The 20,132-nt window shown below is 37.5% G+C and overlaps 1 protein-coding gene across 1 annotated transcript in view; it reads left to right on the top strand.

Annotated features, from left to right (window-relative positions):
* LOC137643278 (uncharacterized) overlaps positions 1 to 20,132 on the top strand; it is a 111,675-nt gene that overhangs the window by 82,375 nt on the left and 9,168 nt on the right. The window contains exons 5-7 of the mRNA XM_068376118.1: positions 9,483 to 9,682; positions 14,404 to 14,600; positions 16,894 to 17,047. Of these exons, the coding sequence (XP_068232219.1) occupies positions 9,483 to 9,682; positions 14,404 to 14,600; positions 16,894 to 16,935 (439 nt within the window). The 3' untranslated portion in view covers positions 16,936 to 17,047. The remainder of the gene's footprint in view (positions 1 to 9,482; positions 9,683 to 14,403; positions 14,601 to 16,893; positions 17,048 to 20,132) is intronic.

The raw sequence follows: 20,132 nt of genomic DNA, 5'->3' as shown, positions 1-20,132 counted from the left end.
ATTAGAATAATGCGTTATATATATCTTGAAAAGAGTAATTAATTTGATTCAAATAGAATAATGTGTATCGTTAAATGTGTATCAGAAGACGTTGAATCATTTCATCGATGTCTACATACATGGTCATATTCAACAATATTAGAATACGTATACAATTATTACAACCACAGCATGAAATGCAGAACAAAGGCCTCAGGCATGCCAACCCAGTTTTTATCACCACGTTGACCAGGGCTGATTAATGATGGTGAGAGACTTTTGTCTGATCGCTCACAGCGAACCAACCTAGTATGGGTTCCCTGGTCATGGTGATACACTAACCCTTCCACCATGTTAAGGTATCCCTTCTCAGAAAAAGCGTAGTAACTACCACATTCAATTCCATCGTTCACGAAATTATCAAATAGGAGCTATAAAGATCTGTGATGAATGAATAATAGTTTTTAGACAAAAAACGGGGAATGATCATCATTAAATCGCAGAAAAAAAATAATTTCAAGATAAAAACAGTTAAGAAAAGAGCCGAAATTGAGTCTCGAATTTCTTTACCGTTGAGAATTGGTTCCGAGCCAAAAAAAAAAAAAAAAAAAAAAAACTCGGATAAAGTTACTCTGTTATTCTACGGTAAAAGGGAATTTCTGATTAGGACGGGGAAAAGGGAAAGAATTTTTCTAATTCGTTTTATCCCTTCTCGCTGCCTGTAGAGTGAATGAAATTAAGGAGAAAGGGGGCTTTAACTAGAGCGTTACGATAAAAAGAAAGGCTTTATAGATTATCAATCCATTATCTTATCTTCCTCCCCCTGCTTCGTTTGCAATCTCTAGGAACCCATTCTATTATTCTTCTTATCCATCTATTATCTGCCATTCTCATTATACTGTATGTCCTGCCTATGTCCATTTCTTTTTCTTACATGTTAGAATATCCTCTACTTTAGATTTCACTCCTATCCATGTTGCTCTTTTTCTGTCTTATTATTATTCTCATCATTATTCTTTCCATTGCTCTTTCAGTTGTAACTAGCTTATGTTTTAAGGCTTTAGTAAGGCTCCATGTTTCTGATGCACAAGTTAATACTGGTAGGACCATCTATTTAAATACTTTTCTTTTTAGAGCAAGTGGCATTTTATGTTTCATAATCTCATTTTGTTTACCAAAAGCTCTCCCTCTCATGCTTATCCTTCTTTTAATTTCGGTTCTCATGTCCTGGAGAAACACTTACTGTCTGTCCTAAGTACGTATATTTATTAAGATTCTCTAGAGGTTCTTCCATAACCGCCATTTGTTGTCTCTGCAGTTTCATTGAAACTTATCTCAGTTTTACTCATACTTATTTTCAGTCCTCCATTTCTGCTTCCTCTTTTCAAATCTTTTATAATCTTTTACCATTCATCCCATGATTCACTAAATAGAACTATATCATCTGCAGATCATAAGTTATTAAGGTATTCCCCATTGATATTAATTCCTACATTTTCCCAATCAAAATTCTTAAAAAACACTTATTCTAGTGACCCTGTGAATAATTTCGGAGAGATAAGGTCTCCCTGTCTAACACCTATATATATATATATATATATATATATATATATATATATATATATATATATATGTATGTATGTATATATATATGTATATATATACATATATATGTACATATATATATATATATATATATATATATATATATATTTACATATATATATATATAAATGTATATATATATATATATATATATATATACATATATATATGTATATATATATGTGTGTGTATCTCTGTGTCTCTGTGTGTATGTATGTATGTATATATGTATATATATATATATGTATACACATATATACACTATACAATATATATATATATATATATATATATATATATATATATATATATATGTATGTGTGTGTGTTTATGTGTGTGTGCATGTATGTATGTGTATACACATAAGTACTTCTTGAAAGTAGCAGAGCTGGAGTGAAAAGACGGGAACTCGAACTTCCCCATAACCATAGATCATTTCGGCTTCAATTTCACGCCTGACTACCCAGATCTCCGTAGTCTCCACGCATAAAAAAGCCTAAATCTTTTTTTTAAAGAAAACTCATTTTCCCCCAATGGTTATTGTCTATATTTTGTTTTTTGTTTGTTAAAATGTCCTCTTTATAGTTTCGGTAATCGTATAATATCAAGTTTATATTAAAATTGAATTAAAATTTTTAGGTCATTTGAAGAGAAATATCAACACTCGCTTGCAAAAAAAAAAAAAAAAAAAAAAAAAAAAACATTCGTCATAAGAAGTCTCATAAGTGGAGTGATTTCTCTGCTATCTACCTTTAAACTGTAATAATATATTTCTCGTTATAGTAGAACTGTTGAAAGATGATTTATGTATCTTGCATTTTCCCTCAGCTTGTCTAAATTAGATATATAGTGCAAAATTCCTAAGTTCCAATAGATCAAAAGTATTTTCACTGGTATTTTCAATCAGCTGTTAAAACTTCTATGCAATGAGTAATATTTACATGAAATTAATATTTGCATATAATCTTTCACATCTACCAAAGGTGCAATATTTCTGCAGAAGAGAATTAACCACACAGCGGTTTGAAATTTTACAAATACTTCAGTTTCTTGGGGACCTTAAATATTGACTGACTGCATTTTAAAGTCGGCTCGCAGAACTGTGGCTCGCGATGTTTAGGCAGTCCAGCCTATTGTGTGGGTGACGGTGTCCGTTTCCACATGCACACGCGTATACTCTGTATATATATATATATATATATATATATATATATATATATATATATATATATATATATATATATATATATATATATATATATATATATATGAGATCATGGTGAGGGGTAGATGGAGATGGTATGGTCATGCTCTTTGCACTCCCCAAGAGAGATCAGTTCACCAAACTTTCAATTGGGCTCTACAGGGCGCTAGAAGAGTTGGAAGCCCAGGCCTACATGGCTGAGGACCATGAAGCGTGAAGTGGGAGATGATGAATGGAGAAGTATTGATTTAAAAGCTCAATATAGAGATGACTGGCGAAATCTAACCGGAGCCAGATGATGATGATGATGATGATGATATATTTTTTGGTTTCGGATGTGATAGTTACAAGTGTTTTTTAGTTGAAAAGAATATAAATTTAAGGATTATGTTGTGTTTAAAGGCCCCTTCTGTCCAAGAGTCTGATTGCCAATAACTTGAGGGAAAATTTTGTATTTTAGAGACCATTGTCAGTAAGATTAATTCTAGGGTGGGGTTTGTGCCTCTACATCCCGCCACAACACGACAATCTTTCGAATATTAAGAGAGAAACATAAAACATGGATGAAGAATGAAACTGACAAAGACGTAGGAAGTAACAGATAGACAGACAAGGAGAGACCACAGCGGTGTCTGAAATGCTGAAGTTAAGTCTTGTAGATGAAGGATACCTCCGGTACAGAGGATATCAACCACGAAGAAGTTTACTTCTTTTTATCTCGTTTTCAATCGTTAGGTCATTATCTCTATGCGTAAACGATGTTATCATCGGTGAATTTTCGTTATCTGTTATTGTTGAATATCTAACGAATTTGTTATATACACTTTTTTGGGCCTGGCGTAGATGAGCAACTTCCCTGGTAGCAATAATCGTAGATAGGTATTTAATTAATTTCCTCAGTCACTGTCTAGAGTCGCGCGTGCGTTGAGAGAGAGAGAGAGAGAGAGAGAGAGAGAGAGAGAGAGAGAGAGAGAGAGAGAGAGAGAGAGAGAGGTGTTAACAATCGATAGAACATTTTCCTCTAGTAAACAAAGTTATTTGAAAGTTACGAGAGTAACACAACTCTCTCTCTCTCTCTCTCTCTCTCTCTCTCTCTCTCTCTCTCTCTCTCTCTCTCTCTCTCTCTCTCTCTCTCTCTCTCTCTCTTTAACCTATTATTTTCATGATGTTCCCTAAGGGTTCTTATCGGTCCACGACCTTGCTATGTCCCCACCATGATTTTTTTACCATTACTCTATATAACATACCAGGCAGTGATGCAATTTGCTGACATTCCGGGCGATCAAAGGACCATCTCTATTCATGTGTTCCTTGCTCGGGGTGGGGGTGGGGGACAAGAGGTAGGGTAAGGGGGAATTAGAACAAGCAAATTGGTTATTATCAGTTAAATGGCTTTCTTCATGGGTGCTTTGGATAGAAGGAACCGAGAAAGAAAATTAACAGAAGCCAAACAGAAGCCATCATGGTTACGACAACCGAAGGTGGTTGGAAACTTGAGAGAAGCTCTTTTTTTATCTCTTTGCTTTTATCCGAGATATCCTTATCAGCTAATATGTCTTCTGTATTACTTTAAGTTTATGGCTGTTTTTCTGGTCCTATCACAGAGAACACTGACCTACAAGACCTATATCAATTTATCGTATATATTCATAGGTATTTAGCGTATCACACAGCATATTACATGTTTATTTTTCGTATTGATGTTAGCTCTTGTGTTTTGACATTAGTCGCAACCTTAAAGTTAGTCGTGGGAGTTTAAGCAATCACGCCTGCATTAGAGAAAAGGCAGAGAGCTAGATGCCTTTACCATGTAAAAAAAAAAAAAAAAAAATTGGCATTGATATGTAAACCAAAACTTGTATATATAGACATTTGATGAAAGTAACATTGTGTGACAATGAGGCCTAAAGCTACTCATACCAAACAATTTTCTAATGGACTAGAAATTTAAAAGCTCATATATTTTTATGCTTTCAAGATTAGCATCCTTCAAGGATAGCAAAATACTTCACGATGTGTTAGAACGAGTCTTTTTTCCGCCTTGCTTAACGGAGTAACGGAAGAGACGTCAAACTTCTTCTGAAAGTTCAGCTGCTCATCAACTTCTTTAAGAAGTTCTGATGCTTATCAAGGCGATAAGCATCAGAAGTTTCAAAAGAAGTTTGACGTCCCTTCCGTTACTCCGATAAGCAAGGCGGAACTATAACCATAATAATAATAATAGGGAAGTGGGGAATATGGGGAAAGGAAGAGTACCCCTGGATACCATCCAGTTTATAGCTCAAAGGCAGGTACTCGGGATGGGAAAGATTAAGGAAATAGGGAGAAAGAGAAGTACAGGAGAAGAATAAAAGAGGGGCAGACCCTCTTGCGATATTAGGGTTTTGGTATTATTTTTTTATTGCATTGCAAGGCGGAAACAAGGCCTTTTGTTACTTTATGTTGCTTGAATTTTGTCTTTTACAAGCATTGTCATGAAGTATGTTACATTTGTAGTATGCTTCGTATAATCCAAATGTAACTTTATTCGATATCACGTATATATTAAAGCAATTTATGTTATTAACACCAATGCCGAAAGGATTAGTGGATCCTTTAAAATAAGTTTTTTTTTTTTTTTTTTTTTTTTTTTTTTTTTTTTTTTTTTTTTTTTTTTACCAATCGTTAATCCGTACTTTAGTTATTATATTCATATATTTTTCAGGTTTATGAAAATCTTCCAATAGTTTACTTTTCCCTCTTGATTAAATGTCTTCACTGTCATCATCTCATCCTACGCCTATTGACGAAAAGGGCCTCGGTTAGATTTCGCCCATCGTCTCAATCTTGAGCTTTTAAATCAATACTTCTCCATTCATCCTCTCCTACTTCACGTTTCGTAGTCCTCAGCCATGTAGGCCTTGGTCTTCCAGGTCTTCTAGTGCCTTGTGGAGCCCAGTTGAAATTTTGGTGAACTAATCTCTTGGAGAGTGCGAAGAGCATGGCCAAACCATCTCCATGTACCTCTCACCATGATGTCATCCACATATGGTACTCGATTAATCTCTCTTATAGTTTATTTCTAATCCTGTCCTGCCATTTAACTCTACTGTAATCAGCAGTGGAATTCATGCAAAGATGAATTTGTAATTCCCGTTTATGACAGAGATATGATTACAAAGTATGCAGCTCACAGCCCCTTCTCCATCCAAGCTATGGCCAGGTAGGGCCAGGCAGTGGCTGCCTTTAACTCAACAGATAGATCTATAGGCTCCCTCAACACCCACCCCCATCCTTAGCTCACAAAGATGGTGAGGTTGCAGCGACCAAATGAACTAACGAGTTTGAACGGGATTCGAACCCCAGTCTGGCGTTCACCAGTCAGGGACGTTACCACATCGGCCACCACAACCCTACCACTAATTAAATTCAAAATGTGTCAGTTGGATTAAAGGTGATAATCATGACATGTGACGTATATTGTATTGCAGTTTTATAATGAATATTGTTGATACCATTTAGAAAAGTGTGACAGTTTCGTTTGCACCATTTATAAATATCACCGCGAAGGTTTCGTTTATAATGATAGAAGAAAACACGGAGAATTGAATCTAAATCATAAATTTATATGAATACCGGGGTTCTAGTTTACTTTTATTTATATGCAACACTCCTCAATAATCTCTGTATAAAACACTTATTTCTAAAGACCGTGCTGGTTGCAACAGGGTTAGAAATCGAAAGAAAAAAAGTTACATGGCAATAAAATAAATTCTTAAACATACTTCAACACCGAAATGCACAGATGTATGCATTCTCGGTAGTGTGGTTGAAAAAACTCTTCTGATAAATACAATAATGGTTTACTAGTTCTTTTTTTTGTATCGGATATCGAATAACTTCTAGTATACAATGGTTTATTCAGATATGGAGTCTTATTTTAAAACATTGTGACGCTATTATTGTGCTCGTTTTTCTTTGTTCACTGATATGTGATTTAAAAAGTGACACGATATTACATAATTATAAAATTTTTATAATCATTAATCTCAAACTACCTGTTGCAAAATTCCTGTAGGGTATTGAAAATGAATAGGTCTAGTGAACAATATGGTTTAGCTTTCCATCTACTACCGTTTTCTGTTATTTTATATTCACCATTTTCTTTTACAAGTATTGCTGGAAAGACTACGGTAGATTAAACTAAATAGTGCAGTTTTATTTTTCATTCATTATATGATTATTTGCAGATTTGAAAAAAAATATAGATACTCTCTATGTGTGGATAATTTTTTAAATTTATTCATATATATCTTTACACGCACACACATACACAATCACACACACACACACACACACACACACACACACACACACATATATATATATATATATATATATATATATATATATATATATATATATATATATATATATATATATATATATATATATATATATATCACCTTCACGAGCCAAAAGAGTCTAGACTCTAGACATAAATAGATAGCCATTAAGAATAACACAATGAGTCCCTAGAAGCAGGGGAAAGAAGAATACGATGGATCAGTGAACTAAGAAAATTTGCGTGTATAAACTGGCATAGAAAGACCATATACAGGCGCGAGTGGAAAGAAGTCTGAGGCCTTTGACCTGCATTAGACTAGTTACAGCTAATGATGAAAATGGGGATACCGCTAAAGAGTTATTGGGTCCTTTGAAAGGCCAGACAGTACTACATTGAATCCTCCTCCCTGATTACAACTCATTTTACTTTGTCTACACATAGGCATACACTGAATATTCTGGCCTTTTCCTTCCACATTCTCCTCTGTCTTCATACACCTGACAACACTAAGATTACCAAACAATTCTCTTCGCTCAAGGGGGTTAACAATTGCAATGTATTTTTTCAGTGGCTACTTTCCTCGTGGTAAGGGTAGAAGGGACTCGAGCCAAGGTAAACAACTTTTCTATGAGAGGGGCACTCCAAAATCAAACCATTATTCTGTAGTCTTGGGTATTGCCATAGCCTCTGTACCATGGTCTTCCACTGTCTTGAGTTAGAGTTCTCTTGTTTGAGGGTACACTCGGGCACAATATTTTATCTTATTTCTCTTCCTCTTGTATTTTTTTATTTTTATACTTTATATGTGAAAGATTTATAATAATGTTGTTACTGTTATTGAAACATTTATTTTAATTGTCCATTACTTCTCTCGTAGTTTATTTGTTTCCTTATTTCCTTTCCTTACTGGACGATTTTCCGTGTTGGAGCCCTTGTGCTTATAGCATCCTGCTTTTCCAACTAGGGTTGTAGTTTATCAAGTAATAATATACAGTATATATATATATATATATATATATATATATATATATATATATATATATATATATATATATATATATATATATGTGTGTGTGTGTGTGTGTGTATACCGATTATTTTTCATGTATTTAGGTTTTCCATTTATTGGCCTTGGATAAAAATTTTCATAATTAAACATAAATAAGCAATTAGATGTTTACCCGTTCTTATTTCATGTAGCTTCCATAAATTGTTAAATAAGAACTTTTAGTAACTTTGGAATAAGTAAATATGAACATTACATTTTTTCAGACATATTTACGTGTAAACGTTTTGCTCGAGAAATGTTCACTTTTTGTAGTCGGTTATTATTAACAAAATGGTCATACAGAGTATTTTAAATGAACTTCAGATTATAGTGAAAGCATTCATTCTAAAATTTATCCTTTAGAATTTGTTAAAAAAATAAAAATCCTGAAAACTTATAAATCATTTAGCTTTTGGGATAGTAAAACTACATGCGATTACCCTTAACGTGTTCAACGAGAGCACACTACACATTCAAGTATACTAAACATACTTATTCTAACTTTCGAGGTTATATTTTATGGGTATTCCACCTTATAATGATCTCTTTTTAACAGACAAATTACCATCAGAAAATTACCATTTTCTGTGTTTGAAGATTTTTATAATTCTTTCATATAGCCTATCCATAACAATCCTACGGTTTTTCTGTCAAGTTTCAGGCTATTAACACTATGTTTAACATATTTAGCATGTATTTTTATATTACATATACTACAGTATTATTTTCTTTATTTTATGATTTGCCGTATTAAAAACATTGTTATTATTCGATACAGATAAATAGTATTAAGTCAAACACACTTGTCAACTGGTGTACTGTCTGGCAGTTAAGTACGATAACCAAGTAAGATGTACGATGGATGGACAGTTTGTAATTTTCGTGTTCGTCTTTTTTTTTCTCATTTTTTCTGATGCTTTGGGTATTTTTTCGACCCATGCCCGGGCTTTATTTTGTCATAGGCATTATCTACAATATCACTATCACACACCCTACAATAATAAAAAAAAAATAAGGAATTTTTTTATATTTTTTTTTTTGAAGACTGCATAGGGCTGATAACCTTTCCGGTTGACACAGACAGTGTTGCCAGATTTGGAAATTTATCCCTAGATTTTGGGATTTTGGGTGTCTGATGGGGATATTCTGTGCAAATTATCATGAAGAAGAAACAAAAAATAAGGATACCTTTATATTTTTGCAATTAGTTATTTGCACCTATATGAAGTATATTTCTATATTAGTAAAGTCTATGTGATCAGAAGAAAATATATTTTGGGAAATGGGGATTTTGTACATTAAGTTTTGGGGATTTTTAGACTAACCCATCTGGCAACACTGAACATTATTGGAACAGTAGAACTAGAACTTGGAAAGTCAGTCATCGTCACCTCACATTTTCCCGACTGGGCACCGACTGAAAATTTTTGGAACTTGGAAAGTCGCCACCTTACATTTTCCCGACGGGGCACCGACTACATCCAACTAATGTCTGAAGTTCTTGCAAAGTTGAAAACCAGTAAGACATTAATTATGTTTGTGCTGTAGAAGTTGGAAACCGGTAACTTGTGTGTCCACCTACCGGGTTGTCTGTGTATATACTATAGTGTTCTTCACTATTGGAGAAGTATAGTCCTTGCATATATTGATATTCCATGAGGTAGTTTCAATTCTTATTTAGGTTGCAAAATGTATGCCGTTTTACAACGTTTAAGGTTATTTTATTAATCTGCTATGGGTTAAATGTGCAGGCAATAGACTGACCCATAGGGTACCTAGGCACCTAGCTATTCCTGACCCTAATCTACCATACCTTGGCTTAGTAGAATAGTACAATATTAGTTATGACATTCAAACGCGAATAATTTAATAGCTCTTTAGAAATACAGTATTTTGAGCCCCATATACTACTATCGGCAATATCTAGTATAAACAGGGTTATAGATTTTGATAAAATCCTGTTTTGCTCCCATCTCAATTGTAACTGTTAGCAACCAGCCAAGGAATCACCGGTAAATGTATGATACTTTAATTTCTACCCAAATACATGAACCGTTTTAATTTTCCAAATACATGAACCGTTTATTTTTCCAAATACATGAACCGTTTATTTTTCCTACTCCTTATCTTAGTGTTCTATGCATTTCTGACCTTGATTATTGGGCAAACCACCCGTTCATGAGTGTTTAGACCCCCTCATATGAAGACAATTATGGGGGACACCAGCAGGAAACCGGGGTTTTTTTGGTTGGGGAAAGTCAGAAAAGTGATTTACAGCAATAAATGCAAAATAAGCACAAGATAGTCAGTTGGAAAAATACATGGTTCATGTAAGTGGCGGAAAATAGGCTAAACATGATTACAGTATTGAATACTTCAAGATTTTCAGAAGGGTTCAGAACCCAACAAACCCACCTAACCTAACCTAGTAGTTCCCAGGTCACAACCCCTAGCAAGGGGCAAGCCCCCAGAACCCCTTCCCAGGTCACAAACCCTAGGCGTGGCCAAGCCCCCGGACCCCCTCCCAGGCCACAAGCCCTCGGACCCCCTTCCCAGGCCACAACCCGTAGCCCGGGGCACAACCCGGAAACTCCTTCCCAGGCCAAATCAAGTAAATCACAAATCCTTACATTATGTATAAGTAAATCACAAATAATTCCTTACCTTATGATTGACACCGTTGCCTTTTTTTTCTTGGCAATCCTTACAAAAGCTTTGCAGTAGAAAATGTCCTGGCCTTCCCTCAAAATTAAGTCAGAATTGGACCTTTGAGGTATTATTTCGCTGTTAGTTTATAATTACACTTTAGTAAAAATATTTACTCTAAACGGAGAGCATTCCCATCATAATCAATTGCCGACATGAACGAAATTACTCTAGATTTTGAAGTAGGTTGATGTGCTTCCCTTAAGTTTCCTCTGGGAGTAGTCTTTACGAGATGGTGGCTGAGTGGAAACTGAAGACGAAGGTGGGAAAAAATGGTTGTTGTAGAACAACATCCAGGAACTTATGTAGAAGTACTTGTAAGCTGTTAATTGGTTTAAAAAAAAAAAAAAAAAACACTACAAATTCGTCATTGTAAATACACACAAAGCTCCGCAAACCATAGGAAAACGCATGTGCAATAAGTCCCCTTCAATCTCTCAGATGTAAACAATAGACTTAGAGTGAAAAAGATACTTCACATTTTAATAGACCAATTCATAAGTTATGCCCCAGCCCCCATTAAAAGTAAAGTTAAAAATACCAAACTGGCCAGCACTCATCCATTTCTCATAGTGAATTCCAGTTCGCTAGCAATTAGAGTATCGTGTATTAACCGAATCACCCTCCAGACTGTTAAAAAAGCTGATAGGTAGTGGTTTGGTCATAAGTTACTAGTTTGTGCAAAATAAAGGGGCCATCATTTTATATTATAAACGTCCTAGTCATTTTTTTTTTGGTGGGGTCAAGTTATCTTCAACTGCCCTTTCTCACTCTACAAGCCTGGGACCCCCAGTTAGAAATCTTGGGTTTTGGTTGCTGAAGTACTAAGATCTCTTGCTTTGCAGAAATGATAGTCAGAAAAGCATGATACACATAGTATCCAGTTTGAAAAATATATATTTCTTGTGAATGACATGAAATTTAAGTATCCTTATTATGTGATTCCCTCTACGTCCTAGTTTTTTAGCTCCACTGTTGCTCGCTGCGCTCTCAAAATTAGTTAAATCACTGCTATGTTCTGGCAGGATGTACATGTAAAGCTGTGCACGAAAGTCCTGTGGGTCACTATTTCGAGGACATTTTTTAAAGCTTTTATTTTTTTTTGCTCCGCTGTGCTTGCAAAATTAAAAATACATCACTGCTCCTATGTTCTGGCAATTGGTGGACCTACATGTTGAGCTGCGCAAGCAAGCCCTGTTTGTCATTATTTCTGTGACGTTAAAATTTTTTGGTAAATATGATACTTTTTCTAGACATACATAAACCATATGTTTTTCCTTCTCTTTATCTTATGTATTACTGACCATGATTTAGGTATTGGGGCAAACCAACTGTTCACAAGTATTTGGATGCCCTTATAAAAAGACAATTATTGGGGGACCCCAGTGGGAACTGGTATTTTTTTGGTTGGGATATGCCCCAAAAAAGTGTTTTGCAGCAATAATAATGGTTTGAAAAGCAAAATGAACACTAAATAACCAATTGAAAAAGTATATGGTTCCTGTAAGTGGCTGAAAAGTAAAGTACTGTATCATAATTTTCTAGGATTCACTTCATGTCCTTTTAATGGTTTTTGCTCCGCGGTGTGATCCCTTTGCTTGCAGAAAAAGAAAAGCAGCAAGCTCCATATGTACTGGCAAGAGGTAAAGTAGAGCCGTGCTCGCAATCCCCGTGGTTCCTTATTTCCGGGTTATTTTTTACTTTCACATGGTGAACAATAGCTATACACTGATCGGAGAGCGTTTCCATCCTAATTAATTGCTGACATTTATGAAATTGCTCAAAATTTCGAAATAGATTGTACTTTCCCAAAGTTCCCTCTTGGAGGTGTCGTCATGTGATGGTGGTTTAACTCAAACTGAAGGGAAGGGTGGGGAAAAAAATTACTTCTAAAAGACATCCAGGAACTTGTGCATAAATATTTGGAAGCTCCTAATTGGTTAAAAAAGCCAGGTAATGATGAAGTCATACAAAAAACGGGAAATACTCTGCTGAAATCCTAGTAAAACTTTGATTTCAATTGTATGGTGTTCATAATTGGTTATGAAACCATTACGCCATATTGATGTCACAGCTCTCAGCCAATAATCTGTAATTGGCACTGCTTGTGTTTGCGTAAGAAAGTGAGGTAAAAGGCTTATTAAACATGAACATTGCCGCAGAGGAAACTTGTCTCTTGACTGAAGATAATTTTTTTTTTTAGGTAGAACCTTAGCAAGCTCTTTTGATCCCACCTCATTCAATTTTTCATATAATGACTATTTTTTTATATAGCTTTTTCACTTGCTCTCGCCATGTAGGTGATTACTTCTTTGAATATCGAGTGCGGCCTGCTTCTGAAGTTTTACCGTTTTTTTTCTCAATATTGGAATGTACAATGCATTACGGTATAATTAAAGTTGGACCGTGTAGCTACACCTCGCCCATTACTGTATTATCTAATGACCCCTTTAAGTTTGTATATCAATATTTTTATTCTGTCTATTATACAGTATTTTAAAGTATTATGATAGAAATATATGTTGTTGGGTATTATTATAGAACAACAATGGAGAAGCTTTACTAATAAAGAAATGTGGTTTTATATAGAACTACTGTTTCCTTCGAAAATTACCTTTGTTTCCATCGTAGAAAAATACTGTAACTCAATTGATTACCACATCCGGTTTTAGTCAGTATTTGCTTTTTGACCTGTAATTACAGTATTACATGGACTTTTCAATGCGATAAATACCTGCTTTGGACAATATATATATATATATATATATATATATATATATATATATATATGGAAGATGACCATATTTGGGTATTTCCCTTATTAGCTGTTATGACCTAGATGCTGTTTACCTTTGATGGGCTCTTTAGTCCCCCCCCCCTTTTTTTTTTTTTCCCACTGTTTGGCTGTCTTATGGAACGTCACATACCAATATGTAATTTCTGCACTTATATGAAATCTAAAGAGTTACATTGCAATTATAATGGTACACCTAGTGTAGTGAAGCGATTTTTACAAGGCCATCATGTCATTTCACAAATGCTACATCTTATAGGGAAGGCAAACACATTTTTTACTGTAACTCTTCTGTAAAAATTGCAAAGACAAAGAAGACGTCTCCATCATAAGGTAAGGCATTATTTATGATTTATTTAAGGTTTTGTGACTTGTGTATGGGTGTCCATTGTGCTTGATCTGTGACCTAGGAACTACCTGTTTAGGTTAGGTTAGGTTTAGTTGCTTTTTTTAATGAATCTTGAAATTTATATTTTCATTCAGCTGTTTGTGACTAAGGAAAGGGGTTAGGTATGTGACCTGGGAAAGAGGTTCCGGGTGGCTTTGCCCCGGCTAGTTCTCTAACTTGGGAACTACTAGGTTATGTTAGGTGGGGCTGTGTTAGGTTTGTGGCTTTTTGAAAGAATCCTGAAATTATTTTTGTTCAGGTAAAACTACTTATGGGACAAACTGTTTTTCCTACTGTTAGTGTTACCATTTTTTCACATATAAATGATCACATTTTTTTCTGTGTATTTCAGATTATCGTCCATCATTCGAGCAGGCAATACATCTGCTTCATTCTCAATTGAGTGGTGCATCAGTTCAAAGTCCTGAGCTTCAGACTATTCACCTCTCCGCAGGTGTTCACTTGGGCCCTTTCGAACAGAATTTGTTTTTTGCAACATTGTGGTGTAGCCGCTCAACAGGTGGTGTAGCAAACTCGGCTCCCTCACAGGTAAAGTAACATCACATTTGGATAGCGATGCAAGTGTACGATGAAAGGTATGAATATCTAGCAGTTTTTCCTTAAATCTCTTTTGAGGTAGGCCTACAGCAGTTTGGCCTTTATATGCTGAACAGGACGTTAGATGCCAGTAAGCTATCCTTTTAAATGACTATTCTTTACAATTTATATTGTTTTGAAGTAACTTCCCCCATCCTCCGTGCAAGGCGGATGAAAGACAAATCATATACGGTACACACTTATTAATCATAAAATGTGCATACAGTGAACAATTATCCTATGGATATGGATTCTCCATTGACTACCCATTGGTAATGGCTTACCCTAACTCCGCTTGCATCCCTATACTCAGATGTTAGCAAGTTGACAGGAATCATGACTTTCTCCCGAGAATCCTCTTATCTCTCCTTGAACATTCCTGGTTTACTTAGCCAAGCCAGATTTGGTCATAGGGACTTCCTCCCTCTAAGAGTAAATCTCCTAATAATGGTCAATGGTTTGTATAAGTGTAGGAAAAAAAATCACATTTTAGTACTGTAATTTGTATTTTTCCCAACCATACTAACCCAAGACCTTTGAGTTGCACATCCTATCTCAACCACCCCTCAAGCACCAAAGCCAAACGTCATTGAGGGTTGCTCTACCAACTGTTTAGTACCTTTTTAAAAGTCTAAAGTCTAAACTAATGTTTCAGCTGTGCTGATGTCATACTCTGTTAAAGGTCTCAGGTTTATGTAGGCTAGTTATGAAAAATACAAATTACTTTTAAATTTTTGATATTTGGGTTTTTATGGTCTGTACCAGAAACTACCATAAATGGAAGGGTTCAGATTAAAGAATTACGGTAATTTTATCTCTTAAACCGACATAAACGTTTTACTTCACTTTATGTAAAAGATTACCTTACTGGTGTTACCTATCTTGCAATGAGCCCAGGAGTTTTTTTCATGAAATATACTGTAATTGAAAAATTAACTGATTTTCTTATTGGCGGTGTAGCCAAGCTAAATGTTGATCTAATTGTAGATGATTTTTTTGCTAACTTACTGCAAGTTTATGCTTATTGAATTTAAAGTCAATTTGACAAACATCTTTAGAAAAGATATGCAGGACCCAGGTTATAAGCATCTGGAAAGTAATGAAGAGAGAAAGAGGTACTGTATGTCAGATCTGAAAATTCATTTTAAGTTTAAAGTACATTTAAAGTTGTCATAAGATCAGCTTTTTATTTTAAGATCCTATGGGGTTCTTTAGTTCCTTAATTGTATTGGTTTAGTGTAGTTTCTGAAGGAACTCTTATCTAAAGGTATTTGGGTTGAACTAGTTATAATGGCTTGTTTAAAGGCTATCATGAGCAGCAGAGGCAAAGTCGATTGACGACATAGGCCTATACATATGATCTTAACCCAAGCTGCTTCTCCACCTAAGGTAGGACCTGGAAGGGCTTGGGCAATATCTGATGATGACTAAAAAATAGCGACCTGTAGGATCCTGTAACCTCCCATCCCCCAGATTGGTAGTGCCATCACTAAAGGCATTAATAAATGGCCTTTGTAACATCCCTCTACCTACGTCCACTTTATAGGTTTCTGCACTACTTCTGTTCCCACTTCTTATCAGCCATCATGGTGTCCAACCTCTTGAATTTTATGTCATATTGCAATAGGACTTGCTCCAGTTGCACTAAAGTTGAGAAGCGTCGGTGCGGGTCCAGAATGGCCCAAATTCCATTAATCTAATCCAGTATTTGCCATTGAAATATTGTTTGGAAATAGGGGGGAATATTGTTTTTGGTTACCTTATTAGTGATAAATTGTTTTTTTTATGCAATGCTAGATAAAGGTCACTTGCCTGAAAAGTCGTATGTAGAAGAGTAAATGCAATTTTTAGCAAAAGGGGAAATTTTCACCCTGTTATAAAAGTTATGTTCTTGTTCAACCTCTATAAGCTCATTTGCAACAGGAATGTTCAGCTACTATCTGTAACATTGTAGCCTCTAGGATTATCCTACAGGTTTTTTTTTTAATGATTATTGTTCCTGCCATTGATATGAGCACTCTATCCAATGAGAATATCTTTTAAGGAACTCATGGTCTTATCAGCATATTTCGCATAAATTGATCCCTGGGTGGAATAGTTATAATGGGAATATTAACGAAAGCTTAGACTAGGTAATGAATTGTAAAGATGAATATTTTTTCCCTAGATTCAATTTATAGATGGAAGTACTTTAATTGAAATTTAAATGAACATTATGTAAATTTTTGAAAAACTTTAATTACAGGCCAGACTGCGAGGAGAACAGTTTTCATATTTGACTCGTTAAAACTGCAATTTTCTTGTCAGTGATAATTTTATGAAGGCAAATGAAGACATGAAAGTTGTTTCAAGAATTTTATGACTGAAAATTAATCTATTTTATCAACAACAACATGAAGGTATGAACATTATTGATTTTTTAATGTGTAGAGTATGCAAAATTACAATTGTATTTTCCACCAATTTAGGGCTTTATGCCAGTACTATTTCTATGGAAACAGTATGTTGTTTTAAGAGATCAAATTCAGTTGTTTATGAGATACCCAATAGTGATAACCATAGTTTGTTACAAATTTATCTTTTAATTTTCAATATTAATCTTACCCGGTGATCATGTAGCTGCAGCTCTGCTGCCCGACAGAAAAAACCTACGGGCGGGATACGCCAGCGATCGCTATACAGGTGGGGGTGTACAACAACAGCGCCATCTGTCGAGTAGGTACTCAAGTACTTCTTGTCAACAAAGAACCAATTTTCTCTCTGTCGTGCCACCGGCAAGACCTACTTGATACGCTGTTGTTTCTGGAGTTGATTTTCACGCTATTTGGTGAAGTATTCTCTCTAGTTATTAGCTTTCGCTGTACAGAAGTTATCATCAATACTTTATCACTTTCATTGATTAGATTTTGGATTATTTGTTGACGACTTGGATAGATTTTGGATTTCCCCCTTTGACTAATTCAAGATGTCTGACCCTACTCAAGTCCCCAAGTACAGGCAGTGTAGCGCTAGGGACTGTTCTAGGCGTCTTCCGAAGGCCTCTATAGATCCTCACACCGTTTGTTCCAATTGTAGGGGTAAAACCTGTCAATTGGAAGATCGATGTGAGGAATGCGCTGGGCTTTCGGAATTCGATTTTCAAGAATTCCTTAAGAATGCACGTAGGCTAGAGAAGGATAGGATCAGGAGGAGTTCGTCTCGCTCTATTGATTTTTCCTCTCCCCATGCCCTACAACCTATTCCTTCCCCTGTAGTGGTTACACCCGACCCTTCTACTAGCTCTCATCAACCTTCGATGGCGGATATGATGCGTGCCATTCAGGCTCTTGGTGACAGAGTTGAGTCATTAGCGAATGACCGCAATCAACTCTTGGCTGACGTCAAAGAGTTGAAGGAGAAAAGTGCAGTGGGAAGTGTAGTGAGTGTCAGTGCAGTGAAAAGTGTCAGTGTTACGCATGAGGGTGCGTCTGTTCGTGCCTGTCGTCCTTCCAGTCCGGGACCTCTTGCAAGCTCCCAAGCCCAGGGGAGAAGCAATGTCGTACGACCAAAGGGTTCGACAGGCCTTGATCAGCGTACAGACGTACCCTCCGTGGTTGAGGACGTATCTTGCAGAGATCGTCCCACCCACAAACAGACGAGTGAGCCCATTCATTCCTCGTCTGCGGAAGAGGTTTCTCGACAGAAACGCTGGACCAAGGTCTCACGACCTCTCAAGCGCAAGGTCCCTTCCGAGCGAGTCCAACGGCCCAGGTGTAGCCACTGGGTCAGTTCGGACTCGCCGCAGTCTTCCGAAGACTGCACACCTCCCAAGAGAGGTAGAGTGGTTCCGCAGCAGGCAATCACTCCGTCTGTTGCCGCACCAACCGCTGTAGACCCTAAGTGGTCTTTGCTGCAGTCTATGCAGACTCAGCTAGCTTCCTTCATGCAGGAGTATCGTGCTGAGAAGGTTGACGCTGCACCCGTTAACCTACAACCTGCCACGGTTGTGCGCTCAGCTGACACTGCGGCTGCCTGCTCCCACACTCCGGCTGTGAGAGCTCCACCACCGATGCGCAGTCGACCCTGCCAGACGCATGTTGACGTTAGCCGACGTGCGGCACCCTCCGTTGACATGCGTGAGCTACCGCATCAGCAGTGGGAAGGTGGAGTCAAGCTGCCGTGTTTTGACGCGATGCGTCAGTCTCCGCAACCCACGGCAGTCCCCACCACGCACCACCACTCCGCTTTGGTTGTTGCCAGCTCTCAGACTGACCAGCAGCGGCATGATGTTGGATCCAGTGCAGCTACGCATGCACCCGTGCTGCCGGATTCAGCCGTTCAGCTTTCTTCTCCTCCTTTGCCGCTTCCTCCTCAGCATTCGGATGAAGGAATCTCTGATGACGACGAAGCTGCGCATTTGGACGATCAACACTCCGACATAGATGAACCCAAGACTACGCCTCCCTCCTTAGACTTTAGGAAAGTCCTTGCCCTGTTTAAGGAGTTGTATCCGGACCAGTTTGTGTCTGCAGCTCCACGCTCACCTCCCTCTGAGTTCGCTTTAGGCATGCAGTCAGCAGCTCCTGCCTTTACGAAGCCCGTACTCGCTCGCTCGTCCAAGAGAGCTTTAAGGGTACTGGGAGAGTGGCTGCAGGCCAAGAAGCAACTTGGGAAGACAACCTTCTTGTTTCCCCCGGCCAAGCTTGCTTCCAGATCTAGCGTATGGTATGCCACAGGAGAGGTTCTCGGCTTGGGAGTTCCTGCCTCTGCCCAGGGCGACTTCTCAAGTCTGGTAGACTCTCCCCGCAGACTGGCTATGAGACGGTCCAAGATTTGCTGGACTTCTTCGGACATGGACCATCTTTTGAAGGGAGTTTTCCGTGCGTTTGAGATCTTTAACTTCCTGGACTGGTGTTTGGGAGCGTTGAGCAGAAAGACCTCCCCTTCGGATAAGGACTCTGCCATGCTCATCATGTCCTGCATGGACAAAGCCATTCGGGATGGGTCTGGCGAGCTTGCGGCTTCTTTCGTGTCTGGAGTTCTCAAGAAGCGAGATCACCTTTGCTCCTTCTTGTCGGCGGGAGTCACACCATGTCAGAAGTCAGAGCTGATGTTTGCTCCGCTTTCGAAGTGTCTCTTTCCTGAAGAGCTGATCAAGGGGATTGCCGCCTCGTTGATCCAGAAAGGCACCCATGACCTGGTGGCGTCATCCGCACATAAAGTCACAGCTTTACCTTCCGTGCCTAGACCTAGGATGGACACACCAGCGTCTAGGTTCATTCCGCCCTTTCGTGGCAGAACCTCCAGCAGAGGAGGTACCCGTGCCGATAGTCAACGTGGCAACAAGAAGAAGGGTTCCAAGTCCTCAAGAGGCAGAGTCTGACTGCCATCTTCTCCAGACAGTGGGAGCCAGGCTCAAGAACTACTGGCAGGCCTGGGAGAACAGGGGTGCAGACGCACAGTCTGTGAAGTTACTCAGAGAGGGGTACAGGATTCCATTCTTGC

This window comes from Palaemon carinicauda, chromosome 6 (genome assembly GCF_036898095.1).
Source record: "Palaemon carinicauda isolate YSFRI2023 chromosome 6, ASM3689809v2, whole genome shotgun sequence".
NCBI classification, from domain to species: Eukaryota; Metazoa; Arthropoda; class Malacostraca; order Decapoda; family Palaemonidae; genus Palaemon; species Palaemon carinicauda.
This window is presented reverse-complemented; position numbering and strand designations above follow the sequence as displayed.